Here is a 23664-nt window from a genome sequence, read left to right on the forward strand (position 1 = left end):
CAATTCATAGAACTATATTATCTTTTTAAAAAAAATTGGTATAATACATTATTCATTAATTATACAAAAATAATACTAAGAATGTTTTTTTAATAAATCATTTGTCTTTTGAAACTTTGTAAGAACTGTGAATAAATATCATGTTTAAAACATAATATACTGGGACGACGAAACATACTGTACATTTTTATAATGTGTAAAAAATCAATACCATAGCCATATGAACTAAAAATATCTTAAAAACTCAAGTTTTCTAGTACAGTATAGAAATATTGTAGGTGTTGTTAATAACCTTTATTTTAATTTATTAAAAAAGTTAGTATAAAATGAAATGAATTTCTAGAATTTATCTATTTTCTGGTTGCATTAAATAACTTCAATAATTTTAAAGTTAAGTAAGGACTAAAGGTATTTAATTTTTTCATATGAAAATAAACCAACTAATATCATATTTAGTTTTCTTTGAATCTTTAAACAAACTGATCTTGTGGAAAATATGTTTTTTTGAGTATAAATTGTACATTTATTATCCAAATTCTAGTTATTAAACGATCGAGGCAATGAAAAATATTCTCGTACCACTATAATTTTAACGTAAGGATAAAATACATACATATTTTAACTATACGTTATAGGGCATAAATGGTATAGGCAGTAGATCCTAAAGCTGCATTTAGAAATATGTTTGTTGATAATACATTTTATTTAATCAGGAAAATAGAAAAAATATGGATTGTATATAACATAAACGTTTATTAATTACACAAATATTTTTAGATAAAGTTTTGAAGTAATCCTAAACACATATATTTTTAAAGTAATTATTACCAATAAATAGATATCTACGTATGAAATCATATCATGCTTAATAATTAAGGGTTGTTAATTTCTTTTTTAGTTGATCTGAGTATAATACTTGTATTTAGTAAAAATCGGTAATTTGTTTCAACTTGATTACAGAATTCGATTTGTGCCAGGGAAAAAGTGTACATACAACTAGTATAATTATTAATATAATTCACCACATAAATACAAATAAAATCATGAAAAACGCATTCATAATTAATTATATTATATTCGTATTAATAAAACGTGATTTTAAACACAATTTTTATTGATAAATCATAGTCTTAGATATAATTTTTAATAATGAGTAATGATAACAATAGTGTAAATTAGCTATCTAATAAAAACTAATTAATTATAAATGTGTGCTTGCTAAGATTTTAATACCTAAATATTTTAAGCAGATTATTAAATGCAATTCATAATTTTAATACATTTCACAACTAAAAATGCAACTTCCGAAATTATATTATTAAAACTCAATTTTTATCACACATGGACCAATGCGGTGTTATACTATTAGTAATTAAATAAAATATAAATGATTCTTTCCTACTGTTTTTAATTAGATATTGATTTCCTTAAATTTACACTGACTTGAATAAGTAACATTATTGTAGTGTATGATGATTATAATAATATTATATACATACATAGGTAATAAATATATAACGCAATATTTAATAGCTTATTTTTTTAGTAGGTATCTAAAGTGATTGTAGTTTTCACCTTTGTCATAATTTCCATATCACTACAAATTAATAGCAATTAGAAATAATAATTTGTTAACTTTTTTGATTTTACATAATATATATTATGTATATATAGTTTATTTTATACATATTTTAACAATATGTTACTGCACCTACTGTTGAAATAATCAAATAAAAATTTAAATTTTAAAATAAATTAAATTTTACATATTTGTTACAGATGCTTTGTTATTTTTCAATTTCAGGGTCTGGAGCATTTTTAGCATAACCAAGTTTTTGTAACACCTGTTTGATATTCAAATATACTGATGGATCTTCTATCGTACCTGATATCTGAAACATTGTATAGATTTGTAATATTTAATTTTAATTAAGGGTACATTAAAATATTTAGATAGTGATTACCCAAGTGACTGCCTAATTATTATAACATCAATGTCGTATTTATGGCTTATTAAACTTTTTTGTTAATAACTCGTTGCCATTAAATTGGTATATTAAATAATAACGTATTATAGCAGTATTAAAAATGAAAACATAAAAAGTCATGGAAAAAGGTTTGAATATTATTATATTGTTGTTCGTATTTTTTTGTTTTAAGTATGTTTTCGTATATTTGACATTATTCATATTATATATTGTTATAATGATAAAAACGCAATATTTTTTAATTTGTATGTATCAAATGTTTTAAGACTATCGTTTAACGAACATATTACTTATAGTTAGATATCCGGCATTGATTATAGTTTTTCTAATAGGTACCTATTATTAAATGTAGACACACGTGTTCCGAACCATACAGTAAAACCTAACAGTCCCAAAAACCCCCTGGCTAATAACCACGCAATTGATGCCATAAAAAAAAAATATATTGAATGTAGAGGGATTTAGGTTTCAGATACTTTCATGGTTTATACAATTTAAAAAAAAAAACAATTAAATTGTTCCGAGTTATAACATTTTAGTTTTACATACTGGACCAAAATTTATAAATAGATATTGAGAGTAAGTATCATAATATTATATTATATTACTATAGCAGGTACTGAGTACTGACATTAAACTGTTTATTAAATGTATTAAATGATTGACTTACAATCACTCTTTTTCCACTGGCTAAATTTGATAATGATTTTCTAGCTGTTTTTCCCGATCGAGTTCTTGGCAAACCTTTCACAGGTGCACACAAATGGAATGATGCAATCGGTCCAATTAAATCTCGAACGTTTTGTACGATTTCGTTGTTGATATCTTCTTCTTTTTTACTACAATCTAATTCCATTATGATTAACTTGTATACTTTGAAAAATGTCGAACAAAAATGATTACTAACTTTTGTTTTTGATATAAAGACATAAAGGTATTTCTCCTTTCGTAGTCTCTGGGACACCAAATACAGCTGCATCGCCAACGTCCGGATGAGATAGAATTACATCTTCTAATGCAGATGTCGACAGCCGATGCCCAGCTACATTAATAACATCATCGTCCCTGGCTGTAACGTATATATAACCATTTTCATCGGTATAGCCAGCATCCATAGTATCATAATAACCCTAATGTAATAGTTCACAGTATAAGTCATACATTTGGTATTGAAATTCGTATAATTTTACAATAAAGTTATTGAAGTATGTATTAATAAATCGTTCGGGGGCATTGTACAAACATGACATAACTCCTGGTGGCAATGGAAGTTTGACCACAATTCGACCCAATTCCAATAGCTGGCACGGACTACCGTCTTCTTTTAAAATTCTCACTGAAATTATAATTAATAAATTATGGTCATTTATCTTCTAGTGGATGTAGCAGAATTTTCAATATTTGTATCGTTGCATTTCACCAAAATCAAAAATTATTCTGTTTCACACTATCTCAGTAAAATTGAATAAACATGGTATCACTTAAAAAAAAAAAAACTAAAAAAACTATAAAAAGTTACCATCATATCCTGGAAACGGCATTCCGGCAGAAAACATAGGAGGTTTTAGATTATGTCCAAATCCCAGACAAGTGGCCGTAATTGAATGACCAGTTTCAGTTTGCCACCAGTGATTCAAGACAGGTACCTAATTAAAAAAAAATCGAACTTAAAAATTGTATTTAACAACTTAGATAGTTACATAATATATATCTACAGTTTTATGCATATATGTATAATTTCATAGATAACATTTTTTTTAATTTACATTCAGAACTTTTCCAGCCCAAGCCAATGTTTCATGATCACAATGTTCTCCAGCCACAAATAGAGTTCTTAGCCTGGAATAAAATATATTGGAAGTTATAAATTGATATTATATTACATTACAACTTACGATTTAGTGTTATATTTGCTACCGAATTCCAAAACTGGATCTTCTCTTCTGATGACCCTTAAAGCAGTTGGTGCTGTAAATAGTCCATTCACTTTATGGTCTTGGATTACTCTAAGATTAAAAAAAATTATTCAAGTTACACAAATACGTATTTTACATTCAAATCATTTGTTATAAAAATATAATTAATAATAATAATAATAATAATAATAATATGAGTTTTCTATCGTGTAGGCTATAATTATCAATTAAATAATTGAAATGTTGAAGATTATTTCCGGAATAACATTAATTTATAATAGAATCATGCGATTTATAAATTCTATAAAGTATTAATGAAAGTGTTTCAGGCCTTGGTGATTATTAGATTATTAGATAATACAGTAATCATTTTTTTATTTATGTCTCTTAAATAATTTAAATTATCTATAAAATCAAACATGATTTACCTAAAATATTGTCCAGGATCAGGTGTCCTATCCGGTTTACCTTCATACATAACTGATGTGATTCCAGCACAAAGTGGACCATAACATATGTAAGAATGTCCTACTACCCAGCCCATGTCAGATGCAGTCCACCAAACGTCATCTTCCGTCATACCATAAATACAGCTCATTGTCCAGCATAATGTGGCAATATGTCCACCAGTTGGTCTCACAATTCCTTTAGGTTTATCTAAGTGTTTAAATATATTTTAAATATTATGATCAAAATAACTTAAAATATTTCATATTATAAAAATTTGTCAAAAAAATCATTTTACCAGTCATGTTTGCTCCTACTTTTATATAAGTGCATAGATAATACATAATATATACATTAAAATTATTTTAAACGTAATTATCAATATTGTAATAACTAATTGCAAGAATAAGATCCTTTATAATATCATATATAAGAAAATATAATCTAAATCGGTCTCAGAAAACCACTACACAACATTTTAGAAGTACAAATATTTTATAAGCTTACAATATTTTTAAGCTACAGAATTATATATAATATATAAATACATTTTTTAATTAAAACGATTTTTTAAGCTACTCTTCTCATCAATGATAATAGTTATGTAACAACGAAATAGCAAATGTATTATTAAGAAAAAAATTGTTTTTAAATCTAAAAAGAAAGTGTATAGGTACTTAAATCTTTTAATATTTCAATTTACATTATTATATATTGTTTATAAAATAAAATATACATACCTGTAGTGCCTGATGTATACAGTATATAAAGAGGATGATTTGCTTCCACTGGTACACATGGATGATGTTTAGCTGTCAACAATGCATCGGACCAAAGTATATCAATTCCTGGAGTTAATGGAGAAGGTTCCATGTTTGGTCTTTGGTATATAATGCAATGTTTAGGTTTTTCTGTTACCCGGTCAAGAGCAGTGTTTAGAATATCTTTGTACCTAGATTTAAAACCACATCACGAACAATTATTGTTTTTCGTTCATTTTTTCTTTAGCAAAATTTTTTTTTTCAAATACCTTACTATTTTGTTCGGTTCGATCCCACAATTAGCTGCAATTATAACCTTAGGAGTGGCATGGTTGATACGTGCACAAAGTTCCCGAGCTGCAAATCCTGAGAAATATAATGCATTCCATAATAAATAATAATAACTAGGTAGGTATGTATTATTTTCAATAATATGCACGTAGGTACTAATAAAATTAATTGCTCCGAAATTTCCTAAAAGTTCACCTAATAAGTTTTTATTAACGTTTTGCATCAAAATAAATAGGTTGATTGTATTTAAATATTTATATTAATTAGGTAAATACAATAATCATAACAGTAGAGACTATATGCTTGACTTCATTTTTATTTTATAAGAACACTTTTTAGTTAAATCCGTTTAGTTTTTAGTTGATAGTACATCTATAGTAGATACAAATTTGGCTAAGACATTTTCTTTAAAATAAACTTTAAGTCTTTAAATATCATGTGTCAAATATTTCACTAAAGAATATTTTCCAAATTCCTTTGATCGCGATTCTAATTGTCCACTCACTACTCAATAAGTATGTATTATATTTTGTATAGATTGTTATTATCAGAGAAATATATATTAGGTACATACATAAGTTTTTCAATTTTATTAATACATTCATACCCATAACATTTATTGGTATACGTATTACGTAATACCTGCTTAAGTATACACAAAACACAAACCTTAATATAGGTAGTTGTCTTAAACAATATTAGCTGATTATCGTAGATTATCTTACCTCCAAAAACCACAGAATGAACGGCTCCAATTCGAACCACAGCCAACATTGAAATAATAGCTTCAGGTATAAGAGGCATATAAATCAAAACACGATCACCTTTTACTACACCTAGATTTACCAAAGCACCAGCTAACAATGATACCTTGAAATAAAATAAACAATTATTTTATATTTATACAGTCTATTTTAAAATTTAGAACAAACTTTTTCAAAAAGATCTTCGTAAGTAATTTTTGTCACAGATTTTGTGACAGGGCTGTCATGAATTAATGCGACTTTTTTACCCTTGCCTGCCTTTATATGACGATCGACTGCATTGTAACATGCATTTATTTGTCCCCCTACAAACCTAAAATTGATGAAAAGTATTAGCTTTTACTTTAATTCATATAGATGTAATAGTAAGTTGAACTACCTAATCCGCCTAACGCGTAATTTAATTTAAAACCATTAAATAAGTAACTAAATATTTAATGAAGGGTGGTCTGATGGGGTAGGATATGGCTACAGTTGGGCACAACTTGTTGCTTCCCGAAGTTAAAAAGATCAATGATTTTATACAAATTGCCTCCAGACTATACACGAGTTGCCTCCCGACGCACCCTTGATTTTATCGCAAACGAAAATGGCTTAGTACTATGGCTACCTCCCAATAGAGGATAATAAAGGAATACGTATGTATTATAGAACCTATACCTAATTATAGTAATTTATATCGTTTTTAAACGATTCAAAAATGTTGAAAATATATTTTTAGTAGGTACATATTACAACCAATTTTCCAACAAATAATTTACTAATATATTACTCATAAGTTCACGTAATATAAAGATATAACAGTTAGTTGTGTAAAGTGACAAGTAGGTACAATGTCTAAAAGCGTTTATTTTATAGATAACTAATATATTAATAATATAAACGTCTAGCTTTATTATAGTTACCGCTTATAAACAGAAATGTAACAAAATATAATAAAATATAATAAACATTTCTAATTAAATTCATAAATAAGTAAATATTGAGATCATACTCATCCACATCTCGGAAACTTATTTAAGATCTATGACGAATTAAAGGCTTTCAGTGTTTTTTTTTTTTTTTAATAAAATTGTGATTCAGTAATTACCTACACATGCGAATACTTTAGCTGGTATATAGATACTAAGAATTATTTTTTATTTTAGATTTGTTATAGATTTCCAATAAATAATAGTATAATACTGCATTGTAACATGCACCTAATTAGTAGTTATCCTATGGTATTTTTATTTTCTCATCTTATAATTTGGTACCCAGATTATAATTTTATAATTCAACATATATATATAATATTTATATTTTATCTCAAAAGTAAATGTACATGGGAGCTGTTAAACTTTGCAGACATGCAGTAGATACAATACTATTTGTAGATACCATACGATACCAAAAAACTTTGGATAGTCTTAACTTATAATTATAAACATTATATATAATACGACACGTCACTAACTTTTTAGTACCTTATAATCAGGCAAGATCAAAATAACTTAACCTGATACCAAAACTCAAACGAATTTTAACTTGTAAAATATTAACCCATTTTAATCTCCCATAAATATTCAAAATTTAAAATGAAAAAAAATATCAAACTGAAATAATAAAATGTCTAAAATTTTTTTTGGAATAGGCACCTTCTTCGTATAGTATTTATCATTTATATGCAGTATAATACACAGTATAATCACATAAGTAAATGAGTTTCCAACAACCGTACCAACCCTTCCCTAACTCCTTACAATAGCTAATAGCACACAATGACCTGTGTTGCCGCGGGATAATTAATAATAATAATAAATATGTTGGTACGTACATGAAATGTATATTTACAACTAAATAACACACTCATTATTTCAGGCGTAATTTGAATTTTCAAATGCAAGAATTATGTTTTATTGTGACTGTATGTACCTACCTATCGAGTTCTTACAAATACCAATACCTACACAATAGAATGTGTGAATAAAGTAACTAATGAAAGTACCAAACTAATAGTTATTATTTAATATCCTAATATCCTATGATATTTAATAATAACTGTATAGAATATATTCGTAAACATGAATACTGCCATGACTTTGTCACAAAGTCACTAGCGATTCTCAGCCTTGGGAGTTGAGTCAACCCTCCAACCCTTGAGTATTTTCTAAAAATTCTGGTGTGCCCTACAAAAATAATTTGGATTTTATAAAGTTTCTTATATTTAAGCTTCATAATCTAATATGCTGCGGAAACCATAAAATATAAAGTACAGTTAGATTTTAAACACCAAAAATTATTTTATACACCTAGTTATAACCAAAGATTATTTTACTGTTTACACAATTAATAAATACTTTAAATTCTGGTGAAGTAGGTGTAGATAGCGAGCAAGCTAGGAATATCTTATTGTAAAATAAATTTAAAATATATATATATATAAATATAAATTAATTATCATATCATGTTCTAATTCAATACTAAACAGTTAACCTACAGGCAATGTGTAAATACAAGATGAGTTTATACTGACATAGTTACTGTTGTAAAACAATTTTTGTACTTTTTATTTTATTACGAAAAATTTAGATTGTACAAAGTACCTATAAACTAAAAATTATTTATTTGTACTTTTCATAACTTGTCGTGACATAGTAGTGCACTTAATTCAAGTTCGTGGTTGAGAATCACTAGTTTAGATAATAATATCGTTATTATAATTCGGAAATACTATGTTTCTATAATATATTTATATATATAAACAAAACTATAAAATTACTACTTATTAGTGTCTACCTAGTATTAATAATCATAAATTATAAATTATAATATTACCTATACATAATTTACTATATAGTATAATTTCACAAAATAGAAAAAAAGAAATGTTGAATTATTTTTTTATGATAAATCTATACAAGAATAAGATAAAAAGTTTACATTCAACCCATAATCATATGAGCAAATAATCAAACCATTTTAATATTTACCAATCAGTTAGAGGTTGAGCACTATTGTCTAAAACTTTATCCCAGGGCTTGTACCAATCGACTACGGCACCAACTTCAGCCCAGAAACCTTCAGGATCTTCTAAAGATCGACGGTATGCTTCTTCATAATTTTCAGTCTTTATTACTAAAATAACGATAAATAAATTGTACACTCTTAATACGAAGATATAGTGTTTATTTTACAATATTTGTTATAAATGAATAAATTATTACCATTACGATTTACAAGGAGTGATTTGTTTCGATTTGGTACCATATTGTTGTCCACGTAATTATTGTTAACTAAATTACCTAGTCGAAATATAAATGATAATAGAGGATTAAATGTCTAACGTTTATGAAAAAATAATTAGAAAATATGTACGTTCATACACTAAACAATAAAAATAACAAAACACAGAAACAAAATATAAGTTATTGCTTCAACGTATAAATAAATGCACAGAATTTATCACAAAGAAAAACACTTCTGCCGGTAATTAAGATTAATTTTCTTTATTACACCCACAACTGTTTTTATTTAAAATAAATAATTACCATTAGAATTTAAAACAAACACAATGAAATTTAAAAAAAAAATTTCGATACTAAAATGATTTGAAATGCAGTGTCTAAAGCTTTGACAGTGCTGTTCGATTAACGACCTTTGTTTTGTTTAATTATTTATAATTATATGTAGATTAATTCAAATTTGTAATAGACAGTTAATGCCATGTATCTAATTTCATTGATGAGTTCATATTTATATCAATTGTTTTTATCATTATGTAAAAGAATTAAAATAAGTAAAAAAACTTAAATAAGAATGTAAATAATATACTTTATTTTTTCGAGTAAATTAAATTATGTACAGATTTATTATTTACGAATTTTTACGGAAAATGTGTTAAGTTATAAAATTAATTTATCCTATGCCAATACAATATACATGTTTCTACTTAGTTTCATGTTTAGTAATGGTTTATTCCCAAGAAAGTGACTAACAACAAAAATTACTATAGGTTTATATATTTTTATAATATATATTTAATAATTTCATTTTTTGATTTGTTTTTTTAATTAAGTCATAAAATCATGTTCGGAAGTTTTACAGAATGAACTCGATGCAAAATTATACGTGTAATACAAATGGCCCCATTTGTAATTATAATTCAAACAATCAAACTCACATCCTGGTATTGTTTTTGCCCTATGACATACCATCATGCATGATGTGAATTATGTAATATAGTTTAAAATAAAAAAAAAACCTATTTATAAAAAAAATCCTACATTCATTGTTATTATTTTTAACTGCTTACGTCGAATAATAATTATAATACAATATAATATAACATATTATGTTATATATTAATAACACAACGATAAAGTGAACATTTTTTCATGTCCATGAGTTATGCAGGATCTTTTTGCTCCATACGTTTAGGTGTAGTAAGTAAAGTCATGTATGAATATGCATTTTTTAAGTTTCCTTTTTAGATTACTATTTAACGAAAATGTTCTATGACAATAACAATTTTGTTATGTTATAACATGTGCCATACTGAATATAACTATACAAATGATTTTCTTTTCTATGTACCTATCCGTTTAGGTATTTTTTTTCTTTATTGGTTAAGCATCAACTACACAGGTTATTAGCTTTCGTTTATAATTAATTCAAACTCGTTTTATCAATTCTCTGTAACAAACCTGATAGGTTCACCCATTTCCCATATAGATTCTTTTTTATGTTCTGTTAAGCATTAAATATTTAAATCAGTTATAAAATTCAATACATTATAGAGGCTCATCATTATAGTTCCACAATTTAAATGTATTATGTTTCTTGTTTTTAATTGTAGAATTCTCAGAATAGATATTAACTATTAATGTTGTTATTCGAGTACATATTTTGTGCGCCAGTGGCACCCAGGTTAATTTCAAGTCAAATGTAAAATTATGAATAAAGTGGACACCCACCATCAAATTTTTATTTACACGCCTGTGAGGACTTGCAAAGGATCACACTCACGTATTAAAATGTTTACATAATTACATATTTACCAACTACGTTATCAATTAAATTGGGTATACATACCCATATTACGTTATGATTACAAAAAATTACAAAATTAATTTGTAAATACTAAACATTCATTTGCTACTTTCAGAATCTAATGAGTACGTTTTATTTTTATGAAAGGGGTACCTACTTGTTAGAAATTATAAATGAGTGTATTACGATGTTTTATTTATTGGGCTATGGGGGCACTTCATCCTATTGAGTGTATGACCTAACCTAACCATTTATAAGTTTAAGTTATATGTCAGAAAATAAAACTTTTATTGAGACATATAGTGAGATTTTAAAATGATATACCTAATGCAATTATTTATAAATTTAGTTACATCAAATAACAAATAGCAAAAATAAGTACCTACTTAACTAAACACTATAGTTAGTTAATTCATAAAATGTGAGCCTTCGCCAAAGTGCAGTCGAAGGGTCCAGACCCACCACTGAAATTGTTTTAAAAAAATCGAAAAATATTAGCAGTAAATTGACTATTGACTAATAACCTACCTATTATAGTTACTACCTACCTATTATTGTAACAAAAATAATTTTATATTTTCGTTAAAATATTTTTTTTTTTAAACCTACTTCCACTCCATCAAAATCTGCCATCTGTATCGTGGCTTAAATTATCTGTTCAATTATTTATGATATTTGATACTTTGTTTATCATTTAAAATTTAACATATTTACTAAGTATTGTATTTGTTTATTGTACATTCATCTATTTTTATTTTGAAAAGTGTCTCACGAAGGATATAATATACCTACTACATACACGATAACGCATGCGTCCCGCCTAATTATGCCAAAATCTGAAAAGGTAAAAAAAAAATTAATCGTCATAAATAACTTTTCGTGTTTGACCATTAGCAAAACTCAAGTACCTACTATTTACAACAAATCTGGACTTGGGATTTCTAATTATTTCTATTAAATTGTGTACATAATCTACCTTGTTTTTACTTATACAGACATATAGTCATATAGATACCTACTTACCCAAATTTAGGATTTGTCTTTTCCGTATACACTTAGTATACTAATAAGTATAATAAGTGAATAACTAATAAGCTTCTTACTTTAGAAGATAAGAATTAAATATCACAATTCACAATGTACGATTTCAACTTGACGATCACTGACAAGACGACAAATTTTATTCGGTAGAACAATTTTTTCTGTAAACAGACCGAAAAATAAGAAATGATAATATTATATATGTTGGAGATTGACCTTTATACATTTCCAGAGGTCGAATATAAAATATAATTAGATACTTGCAATACCTATAGGTATACACGTTGGACGAGTTTGGGGAGTAGCCTATGCAATTATTGCAAATTAGAATAAACGTTATACGACTTACGAGTTTAGGCAGACATTTTTTTAAATATATGTAGAAGATGATAAATGATTACTTGTATTTATTTATTTCAGCATTATTCAATAACATATTAGCTTAGAGTAAAATATAGTTATATAAGAGCTAATACGTACCTACCTATAGTCTATACCAACTGAGGCACTGAGCTAAGCTCGTATCTACACCTATCTGATATAGGTAAGGAAACACGGAGTTCCTTGATATGTATAATTTGTTTTACAATGAAATTATTATACAATTGAATTATAACAATATGAAATAATTTATAAATGTACAGGTATATTTAGATTATACATTATGTATTACCTATCTTAAATTAACATCCATTTCATAATTAAGTCGGAAATATTTATATTTACAGTGTACCTATATTTACACATATCGACACATTTTATACTTTAACGATATACACATTCTCATCGAGGTCATTTATTATTTAACTGGTTGATTTTTTTAGATGCTTTTTATTTACATTGTTGGGATTAGACAAATAAGTATCACACTAACCTTTTTTTAAAACATTTACATCATTTTCCAAATTATTAAACATTGTTTTTGCCATGTAAACAGGGGAACTTCTTGAACTAATTACTTATAGTGTTGTCTGTACCTATATTTAACTATTTAAGGCATTTTTATATACTTCGCTTTTCGCCTCTATCTATTGTGTTAATTATTTAATATTAAGTACCTATGTATAGCGTATGCCTTTGTATCAGTATCTCGACCAGCAGGTATTTGAGTGTTATAACCCCCCACAACCAAAAACAATTTTGTTTTTTTGCTGCCAGCGTGTTATATTATATATTTTAACAATTAACATTGTTGAGGGTAACCCCCTCCCCAGAAATTATTTTCTAGTTGCGCCACTGCTTTGTATAGATTTTATTAAAATTATTTGTTAAATGTACAATATAAATAAATAGACGAATTAATTGCTTGTTTAAATAATAACTCATCTGTTGGTATTTGTCATTTGATAATGGAAGGCAGTAGGTACTACACTACTAGTTACTACTTATCTCCTGTAGGTACTTTTATAATATATTTTTCAACAATGTGTAGGTAATGCAGGAATATTAAACTTAAAATGTTCTATTCGTACATCCAGAACACTTAATACACTTATACCATAAAATAATGCTAAAATACACAATGCCTATGTATCCCTACGGTCATGGGTATAATACTCATCAGGTTTATGTATTATAAATGTACATCCTACAGCCAACATGTTGATGTGAGCGTGACAATTGGCAAATATTGTCATTAATGTTAATAGCGAATAGCCATAGGTAATAGATTATTTTCATTTCACTCACAGTCTACAGATAAAATCATAAATTAATTTGACAATTTGGTAATATTTTGTCACGTATGATATTCTAGCAATTTAAAACTATTTAAGATATATTGGCATGTTTTTTTTTTAATAAATGTAATTAATAACCAACAATTAACCACGAAACGACAAATTGAATTTTTTTGCGCGGCTTCAGCCCTCCCAATATATTTAATCACCTTACACAGTTACACCTATGAAGATAGGTCTATAGTTATTGAAATCTTGTTTATCTCCGTTTGTATGAACCTTAGAATTATTGTTACTTTCAAGTTACAACTCGCCCGACATTGGCTACTGTAGGTGCCACTGAATAAACTACTTACAGTTTATTGTATGAACAATTGTCTCCCATTTGTTTAAAAAACAATGCAATAAAGCCGTGACCCAGAACCTGGTGCAGGGTTATTATTCAGATTACTAAATATATTTTTTACTTCATAACTCATACTATTCATTTCCTACCGGCTACTACCACTTACCAATAGTGTTTAGTTATAAATTGAATGGGTATCGTATTTGATACATTATTCCTGCTTATACCCTACATATAGGTAGATGGTGTATTATTTTATTCTATTTGGAAATTTTTTTTTCCACTAACCTTTTTCCAGCAGTCGCAAATTTATTTTGAGTTTATTTTAAATATTTAAATAGTCTTTAGAGTTTAAACGATGTATTTGGATACTTACGATTTCTATTTTTTCATTAATTGGAAACACTGCAAGAGTTATTTCTCAGTCTTTTCATTAATTGCTTACCTAATTGTCCGTCCACGACCTTTAGGACTTAAGTAAAACTGTAAAAGTACCATTGATTATAAATACTATAGTATTATTATATTATAGTACTTATAATCAATGCTAGTACCTACATTTTTCCATTTTATTTCTATAATATTGTTCTTTAGCCTTCCGATTAAGTATTGTTAATTTGTTTTTGCATTTTTATAATATTATTGATTAATGATTACCAAATTATTTTAAGTATCCCTCTTCAGTGTTACCATTAAATTTATCTCTATTTTTTATCGACGCCGCAAATCTACTAGTAATCCATGGTACATATAATATATGGTTAACTTAAGAATTACGATACCTAACTAGCTAGGTAGGCACGTCGTCGTCATGTGTCATGTCTTGTCGATCAAATTGTATTGAGATTGGATATTATACTCTTTGGTATCATATAAAAGTAGGTACCTAATGACCAAGTTGAAACCCAGTATACCGAGAATTGACTACAACTTTTAAATCATATAGATTACCAGTTGTAACCATAGTTACCACGCCCTCACACGATACGACTACTCACGTGCACTACGTAGCTATGAATCCGGCTAGTGTATGTTAACCGGGTATAAGGTAGGTACCTAGTTTGAAGCAGTACAGTTATTCTAAGTGTGTAATATAGAAATATTAAGAATATTTATTGGTGTTGTATTATTATTTATTGGTTTCAAATAATTCAGTTCATTTGTTACAGGATAACAATGTAACAGCGACTAATTGTAGATAATCCATACATGATACTGAGCTTGAATTATTACTTACCCACCTACCGTGGTTTTCGTCAAAATCGATTTTATTATTTTGTTATAATTCAATTACAAATAAGCATAGATAACTGCTAAAAAAATTCTGGAGCTACATCCGATGGACTAGTTAAAAAAATATTTAGACTTAGGTATTGAATATTTATAGACATTTGAAACTTTTGGCTTTTTTTTACTATAAATGTCGATAAAAGACATTCCAAAAAAAAAGAATTTAGATAATTTGTCATATATGAAACTGACATCAGCGCCCCAGAAATGATACCTACCTAAGAGTAAGAATAATAGATTGGATGGGTAAATCTTTACCCAGGAATAAGAGTTAAATAAATAAGAAGTAACTATGTTTAATAAATTTAAAACTCTAAACGATATTTTATTTTTTAACACAAGGATGATGATTTTAACATATTCTAGCACTCAGTTTTTTTTACATAGATACAAAATATCAAGTTGGCTGGAGATTTGTTACACAACAAATAAATTTAGAGCCAATTAAATAAATAAGTTTAAAAAAAATTGCAAATGCAATATTTCTAATTAATAGTTATATTATATAACATATTAATGAAATTATTCAATTTTTTGTACAGTAATTTGAAGAAACTATCAAGATAAAAATATAAACAACTTTTGAGCCACAGCTAGATTTTTTACCTGTTTTTCCAACTGCAACTTGATAAGATCAAGTATCAACCTAGTTATATAAATAACTATAATTAAATAGACTAATGACAAAAACAACAGCACTTATTTTATTATTATAAGTACAAGTAAAATTATAATTCAATTTAGTTTTAACTATTGATTCTTTATACAAAAAAATATACAAGTAAAAAAAAATTATAAAATATTATACATTAATAGTTCAATAACCAATATAACTATTTTTATAACTATAAAAATGAAGAAAAAAAAGTTAGTTACAGTTTCTGCAGACACATTAAAGCTTACTTAAATGTTTAGTGTGATGTCCACAATTAAAAATAATGTAATTTCTTTGTAATGTGGTTTAACCTGTTCGGCCAAAATAAATAGTTTTCAGACACCTAAAGAAGATATTATATTTCCATACGTTTCTCTGTCTAACAGGTGTTTAAAATAAAAAATCTACATACCAGATTCTTACTATAGTTTATTTATACTTAATATCAGAGTAAATTTACATATAGTCAAATTTATAGAGAAAACTTCTCAAACAAAAAGTATAATCTTCACATATATTTTTTAAAACAAATAATATAAATTTGAAGAAAATGAAACATTTAAGTATTTATAACTTATAAACTTATAAAAAAACTTAGCCCAAGCATAGTTTATATTCTTCTTTCTAAATTAGATATTAAGTAAATTTGCTCTAATATTAACTGTAAATAAACTTTAATAATAATCAGATACGTAGATTTGCTATCTTACACATGACACAACATACGAATACCTTACAGTTGTATTTTTCAAAGTATCTTATATAGTTTTTTTTTTTTTTAAATGTATTGACTTTATTATGAAAAATTACAATCTATACATCGAGTACAATAAGTAATATAAATATTTTAATTTTTTATATATTTATTAAAAAAATATCTCAAATATAATATCTCATTTGTACTAAATTGGTGCAAGCGAGTATTATATTATTATATTACACACTTTTAAGTTACATCAGACAAATTGTATTAATTTAAAGTTGATTTGAAGTGAGTTTAATGATAATTTGTCTTACAACAGTTGTAGATTATGTTGACCTGTTATTTTATAGATAATCTGGTCATTTAAAATTATTAATCAAACTATATTAATAGAATCTGTAAATTAAATACTGTTGTATGATATACTATAAGATTTATAAAGTATGTATCTAATTTTTTTTTCAGTCAGTAAATAAAAAAAAGGTATATAATAAAAAATAAAGAATAAAGCTACAAAAATAGATATGAGAGTTATTATATGTTTTAAATTGTATGGAATAAAAATGGAAATTTAAAAACTAATGAATTCCGCAGTCGCCATGTTATTTCATGAAATTATTATCAAACTTTAATATCTTGAGGAGAGGGTTCAGCATTTATAAAAAATATTTATTTTTTTAAAAACCATCTTAGTATTTTTATTTTTGTTATAGTATACTTTTACAATTACTAGGGATCCAAATAAAACTATTTTAATATTCCTAAAATTGTACATGTATCAACTTAAGTCCCTTAAAAAACAAAAAATATACACAAATAATACATTATCACATTAATTACCATTTTATTAAAATGTTAAGGTTGACTTGTTGTATCATGCACCTTGGTTGTTTTGGAGTGCCTGGTTTTGTTGCAAAGATAAAAAAGCTAAATGACCCTTTGGGCACTTGTTGGCATAATGACCTTTAAATCCACACTGAAAAAAAATAAATATTGTTTATCAAATAGATGAAACAAAATTCTACCGCTTCAATTATAAAATCTTTCCCCACAAAATGCTTATTATAAAATGTTTATTATTACCTAGTACTACTTATAACCTAGTTTATTATTAGTTATTACCCATACTTAAACACTTACATTTTATAATAAATAATTACAACTTAATATAAAATTTTATAGATGAACAAATACTTTTTTGAATAGAAAATAAATAAATAAATAAATAAATAGATTTAGGTAATGAAATAAGTCAAAAATACAATTTTATACTATACATTTATATAGTATAGACTGTGTACCAAATATTATATGTTACTTATTTCTTAACCCTTATCTAACTAGAGATTATTCATTACTTATGTATCAACTATATCATAAATAATAAATATAAGCACATGAATATTACATGAAAGAAACATAAATCAAAATAATTGCAATTTAATTTTACATAATGTCTAAGGGATGTATTTGAATGTGAAGCCAAAAATGAACAGTTGAAATTTTCTACAAAGGTCAAATGAACATAACATTGTTTTAAAGATTTTTATTATAATATTTTCTTTTCTAGGTATTGAATAAAAATATTATTACTTTATAGCATGTAACTTCTTCTAATGGTTTCAATTTTCTAGCAAATCCTGCTTGAGCATTTGTTGGCAATGGTTCATTGTTGACCTCCAGCTCTGGTTTAATTTTTACAAGATCTGATACCATTTTATGACAGTACATAGCCTTATGTCCAGTGTCACCACAAAAATGACATATTACTACAAGTTTTTTAGCATCTTTTTGATTAGCATCATATTGTTGATATGCCGGAAGTTCAAATCGAGGACTAAAATGAAAAATAACACATTCATATAATTCAAACACAAAAACATATAATTAAATTTATTATGAATTATTTTTTTAATACATTACTGCATTCCAACACCAATGTTAAATATATTATTTATAATTTTGTGTTAATGTCCAAGTTAGGACATTATATTTTTTAATTATTATTTTATTTTGCAATAATTACAATAACTTTAAATAATTTACTCATTACTATTCAATAAGTTGATTATTATTTTAATGAACTGTATACTTTTTTTCTTTTTATTGGTAAAAGACTTCAGAAAATTGAGCCATTGGGTTTACAAATGATTTAATTAATTACATGTAATATTTTCTACTTATTCTAATTATTTTAATGGTTTTTAAATCTTGGTTTCAAGTCTGGCGGGTGTCAATAAAATATGAATTATATCAAATTAATCTTTTATAAATTATTATTTGTAACAAGTGTTAGATTGTGGACTGTAGTTACATAGTAAAGACAAAAATATTGGTCAGGTAGTAATAATACATACTGAACAAATTTACAGTTTGGGCCGTCTGGACAAAATCCAGAAACATAGTTCATACAAAGTACACGGCGAACATGTTTATGTTTACAATGTGGGCCATGGCGACAAAATCCTCGATCATACCATGGACAGTCTTTTAATTTACTTTCAGGATCAATATGTAAAAATGGACATTCTTTGTTATGACATGCATCTAAACAAATTAAAATAATATTAAATTATATTATATAAATAGATAATTATAGTTTATTAAAAATAAGTATTATTTCTTACTAAATCGAGCATAGAAATAACATTCAGGCATTTTAGTCATGTCATATTCGTGTAAAAATTCACACTGATCCCCTTTTTTGCACAAACCACGTAACCAATGTTTACAAACAACAGTTCGATCTCCTCGTACATGTCGCATTGGACATAATGCACCTTTAGAACAGGATCCTTTTGGATAAAATGAACAAACTGCAGCGATAGATTCTAAACACAAAATATAAAATTTCAATGTTTGAGTTAAGTTAGTTATTTTCCTAATTAAAAGAAAGTATTAATAGAAAACGAACATAACCTATAGGTAGTTTCAAACATAAAAATATGAACTTGTACAAAATAAGTTTCATACCATCGATCAATAAGTAAATGTTAACTGGTATTATACATTTTTTTTCTGAATGTTAATTAAATTAAATATATTATAAGTATAGGTTTTTTTATATTATATGGTTTCTACATTTTTTTTAGATTAAATAATTAGGATATTAGTACTTAGTACCTTGAATTCTGATAAAAATTTAAACTCCATAACTGTAAGTTAAAAGTTAAAGCTGCAAAATTAAGATAATTTAAAACAAAAAAATTTAAGTAAAATTAGAATTGATCTGATACAAAGACTTATAATTAGTATGACAAATGGTCCGAATATTGTTAGCATAAACATGTTTCAATATAACTTTTAGAACATAGGTATAATATGTACTTTGATTTTGTCATATACCTAAACCTTAAAATTATATGTTGTAAAAATGTAGTCAAAATTTCAAGAAATATTTTAATCATTCCAATTTACAGTTGCCTACTATTTCGGAATACATAATTAATCAAACAGGAACCTTTTTATAGCATTGAATAGTTTTCATATAATATACATACAGCAATAATAAGACATTGATTCATATTCAATTTCAATGTTTGAATAAATAAATAACAATAGTGACTTACTGTCCATCCCATTGAACGGTAGAGGTAAAGCCCCATGTTGTTCATCTAAAGCTATTTCAACATTGAACTTGATGTCATCAAATCCTGCCACAAGCAACTCCATTGTATCTAGGCGATGAAAAATGTATAGCTTTTTTATAGAAAAACTTAATTACTAAGTAAGCTACATAATATTTTTTTAGTTGCAATACTAAACAGTAAAATAATAAATATACTGTTTATTTTCGAATACATATTTTGTTGTCGATAAGAAATGATAACAGATTTGATAGCCGGTTAACCATTTGATAAGCACCTTAACCGCGGTTAATGCGCTCTAAAATTATGGTTTTCCCGGTCAAAAATAAAAATAACAAATACGGTCCCCGCATCGTCAATTCAACAGTCGACGCTCAACAGTACATTAGTGCCTAGTGGATCGTGTTTTATGTGTTGTGCGTTTGTACAAAACAATTGTCAATAATCATTTGTGTGCCCAGTTCACAGTTGCGTGCTTGTCAAACCGTTTTTCGCGCGGCGTCCGGTGGTTGTTATTCTCTTTTCATACACTTTTATTAACGTTTCCGACCAGTACTCGGTCAATTCGTTCATAAAACAATGAGCGACGAGTGCCGCACTATGGCCGATTGTCCTCAATTTCAGTTAATGCCCCAAGTTGTGCCCATCTATCGCCCTCAGCCGCCACTGACACAGCCGCCTCCGCCGCCCCCAAACGCGTTCCCAATACCGTCGGGGCAACCGATGTTTCCAATGCCACCGCACTTTGGCTATCCGCCCATGGCGTGGTCGCCCGTCCATCAGTATCCACCGCCGCCGCCGCTGACGCCACAGCAACCGGCTCACGATCACACCGAAGAGGACGACGACGACTACGATGCACAGCAGCTCGTGTTCAACAATAACAATAACAACAACAACAACAACAACAACAACTATAGCAGCAACAAAAATATCAGTTCCGCAGAAGACTTGCAAATTGATTCGGAACTGCAGTCGCCCCAGCGTCAGAACCGGCAGATGTTCTCGCGCAATGTATCCAATAAGGTAAACACCACCATCGGATCCGGTTGCGTTAGAGTGGTGAACAATTTTATATTTGTGTACATTTATGGTCTATTATAATATATACTTGAACAAAGCATGGCGAAAATTCTAAAGTCTAGCGATAAAGACTAGTCGTGGGAAGGGGACCTGTTATTTAATTATAAATATTTATAAACATAAAATACATATATTGTCTACATTTAAACGAAGCATAGGTATGAAGTTAGTGTGTTAGATAATGATCAAAACTTTAGAGTAGGTATCCCAGTACTCATGTGGTATACTACTTTCCACTATTTCGTTGGTGCAGTGTGCTGACTACCAAAAAACTGTACTTGTGGTTACCGTATTTTACCTACTGATTATTGATTTATAAGAATATATAAAACTAAAATTTACTTGAATGTATTGCTGTCAATCATCAAATATTTTAATACTTAATAAATTGTTATACCTGTTATTTTAACGCCATCCCATACAACTTCAAATTAATTGTCGTGTTATGTTTTAATGGACCGCCACCATTCCTATTTTAGTTGATGATCAAACATATCTATTGCTTAAAACAGCTGGATGAATGGACATAACACAGACTTAAATATTTATTATAATATATAAAAATAACATTTATAAGAGTCAGTATGACATGTCACATTTTCCGGTAGGTAACATAGGTACTACATGTGTACAGTTTTTTGATGGATAGAATACTACATGAATACTGGAATACCTACTCTAAAGTTTTGATCATTATCTAACACGTTAACTTCATACGCTTCAAGTCTATTAAAAAATAGATTAATTGGGTTGTGAAATAATACAAACAACCAATAATTTTAATCTACTATTCTGTTATTCAGGATATTTTTATAATAATTTACTTAAGTTTAAATTCTACTCATTTATGTGTATAATTTTTTAGTGTACCTATTTGGATTTATTATTAAATTTATTATGCATGAAATGTAGTCAACAAATGTACTTCATGTTATAAATAATTGTAGGTAACTTACTGTAGTATCTACTACCTGATATACCTATCTATTTTGTGAACAAATGTTGAGTAAATTTGGATATTCTTAAGGGAATGTTACACAAGCATTTATTGTCTCCGTCTTACTAGTGCATAACATACCAAATTTTATGATCAGCAGATCACGTTAAGCTCAGTTAGTTAAAAAGTCATAGTGAACTAACCTCATATGAAATTTAAAGCTAGTTATGAAAACTTAACTATACCAACTAAAATAATTTTTTTTCAATGTTAATTGTTAGTTTGATACACGGCATGAAGAATTCAGAAAATACTTGGAAGAAATGGGTATTTTATCTACATTCACTAATATATTATCCGATATGTATCAAGATCCTTTTCGACCAAATGATCCGTTGGGGTAAGTGATTTCGTTATCAAAATAAGTACGACCTAATGAATAATTAAAATATAATTATATTGTATTATAGATATTTTCGAGATAAATTGAGTAATTCTCGGCCTGAAACAGTTGAACTTAAAAATCTTCGAATTTGGTGTGATCAATACCAAACAAAAACCATTCGTCTAGAAAAAGAGTTAAAACATGTAATTGAACGGTTAAGAAAATATGAACCTTATATTACTGACGATTCACTCTTAAATGAAAGTTCTACAGACAATGACTGCAATTCATGTGTATTGGATGTATCGAAACTTGTATTGGAAGGTAAGAAAGAAAATGCTAAACATGGACCAAGAAAAAATTATAACTAATATTAATTAGCATTTGCCATTAATTCTAAACAAAAATTTAAAATAAACTACGAAAAATTGAAAGATTTTCAAAATTTGTTGTTAATGTAACTTATATATAAATCATTTTTGTAATTGTATTCTTGTCAAAGACAATTTTTCAATTTTTCTGTTTCCAAAATTGGACCTACTTATTAAATTTTAAAGACGTTATTTAAATTAATAGTTTTATGTTGGATTTTAAGTTGTTGAATTTCTCTACTTAGAGAATTATTCATTGTTAACTTATGTTACAGTTTACATTCGTATTTTTGAATGTATTTTCTCTTTCAAATGTTGAGAAAATCCATTGTTGAAGTTTATTTTTTGCTCATCTAACAATTTTTTTTTTTAAATCCTTATTGACTTAT

At 26.9% G+C, this 23664-nt stretch overlaps 3 protein-coding genes across 9 annotated transcripts; 1 reads left to right on the forward strand and 2 right to left on the reverse strand.

Annotated features, from left to right (window-relative positions):
- Positions 1-794: 794 nt before the first annotated feature.
- Positions 795-12748, reverse strand: LOC111035383 (acyl-CoA synthetase short-chain family member 3, mitochondrial). Of its 7 annotated transcripts, none has more exons than XM_022316975.1 (17): positions 12720-12748; positions 12222-12400; positions 11991-12034; positions 9374-9451; positions 9140-9284; positions 6336-6480; positions 6129-6273; positions 5382-5478; positions 5092-5303; positions 4333-4561; positions 3884-3994; positions 3755-3827; positions 3508-3634; positions 3179-3324; positions 2896-3118; positions 2659-2834; positions 795-1892 (listed from the first exon to the last, which is right to left on the reverse strand). In XM_022316975.1, the coding sequence occupies exons 3-17, from the start codon at positions 12007-12009 to the stop codon at positions 1788-1790; spliced, it is 2031 nt and encodes a 676-aa protein (XP_022172667.1). In that variant the 5' UTR covers positions 12010-12034; positions 12222-12400; positions 12720-12748; the 3' UTR covers positions 795-1787. The 7 variants fall into 7 exon arrangements, with proteins under 7 accessions (XP_022172667.1, XP_022172669.1, XP_022172666.1 ...); XM_022316977.1 differs by having other exon boundaries at positions 11998-12034; positions 12509-12745; XM_022316974.1 differs by having other exon boundaries at positions 12509-12745.
- Positions 12749-17236: 4488 nt separating this feature from the next.
- On the reverse strand, positions 17237-20692 carry LOC111035385 (cleavage and polyadenylation specificity factor subunit 4). The gene is made up of 5 exons (XM_022316982.1): positions 20482-20692; positions 19540-19743; positions 19270-19459; positions 18506-18749; positions 17237-17888 (listed from the first exon to the last, which is right to left on the reverse strand). The coding sequence occupies exons 1-5, from the start codon at positions 20582-20584 to the stop codon at positions 17787-17789; spliced, it is 843 nt and encodes a 280-aa protein (XP_022172674.1). The 5' UTR covers positions 20585-20692; the 3' UTR covers positions 17237-17786.
- A 105-nt stretch (positions 20693-20797) lies between these two features.
- Positions 20798-23334, forward strand: LOC111035384 (SUN domain-containing protein 2-like). Its single transcript, XM_022316981.1, has 3 exons — positions 20798-21525; positions 22801-22919; positions 22990-23334. Exons 1-3 carry the CDS (start codon positions 21079-21081, stop codon positions 23273-23275), a joined length of 852 nt encoding a protein of 283 aa, XP_022172673.1. The 5' UTR covers positions 20798-21078; the 3' UTR covers positions 23276-23334.
- The last annotated feature ends 330 nt before the right edge of the window (positions 23335-23664 follow it).

Source organism: Myzus persicae, unplaced genomic scaffold (genome assembly GCF_001856785.1).
Source record: "Myzus persicae strain clone G006 unplaced genomic scaffold, MPER_G0061.0, whole genome shotgun sequence".
Lineage (NCBI taxonomy): Eukaryota > Metazoa > Arthropoda > Insecta > Hemiptera > Aphididae > Myzus > Myzus persicae.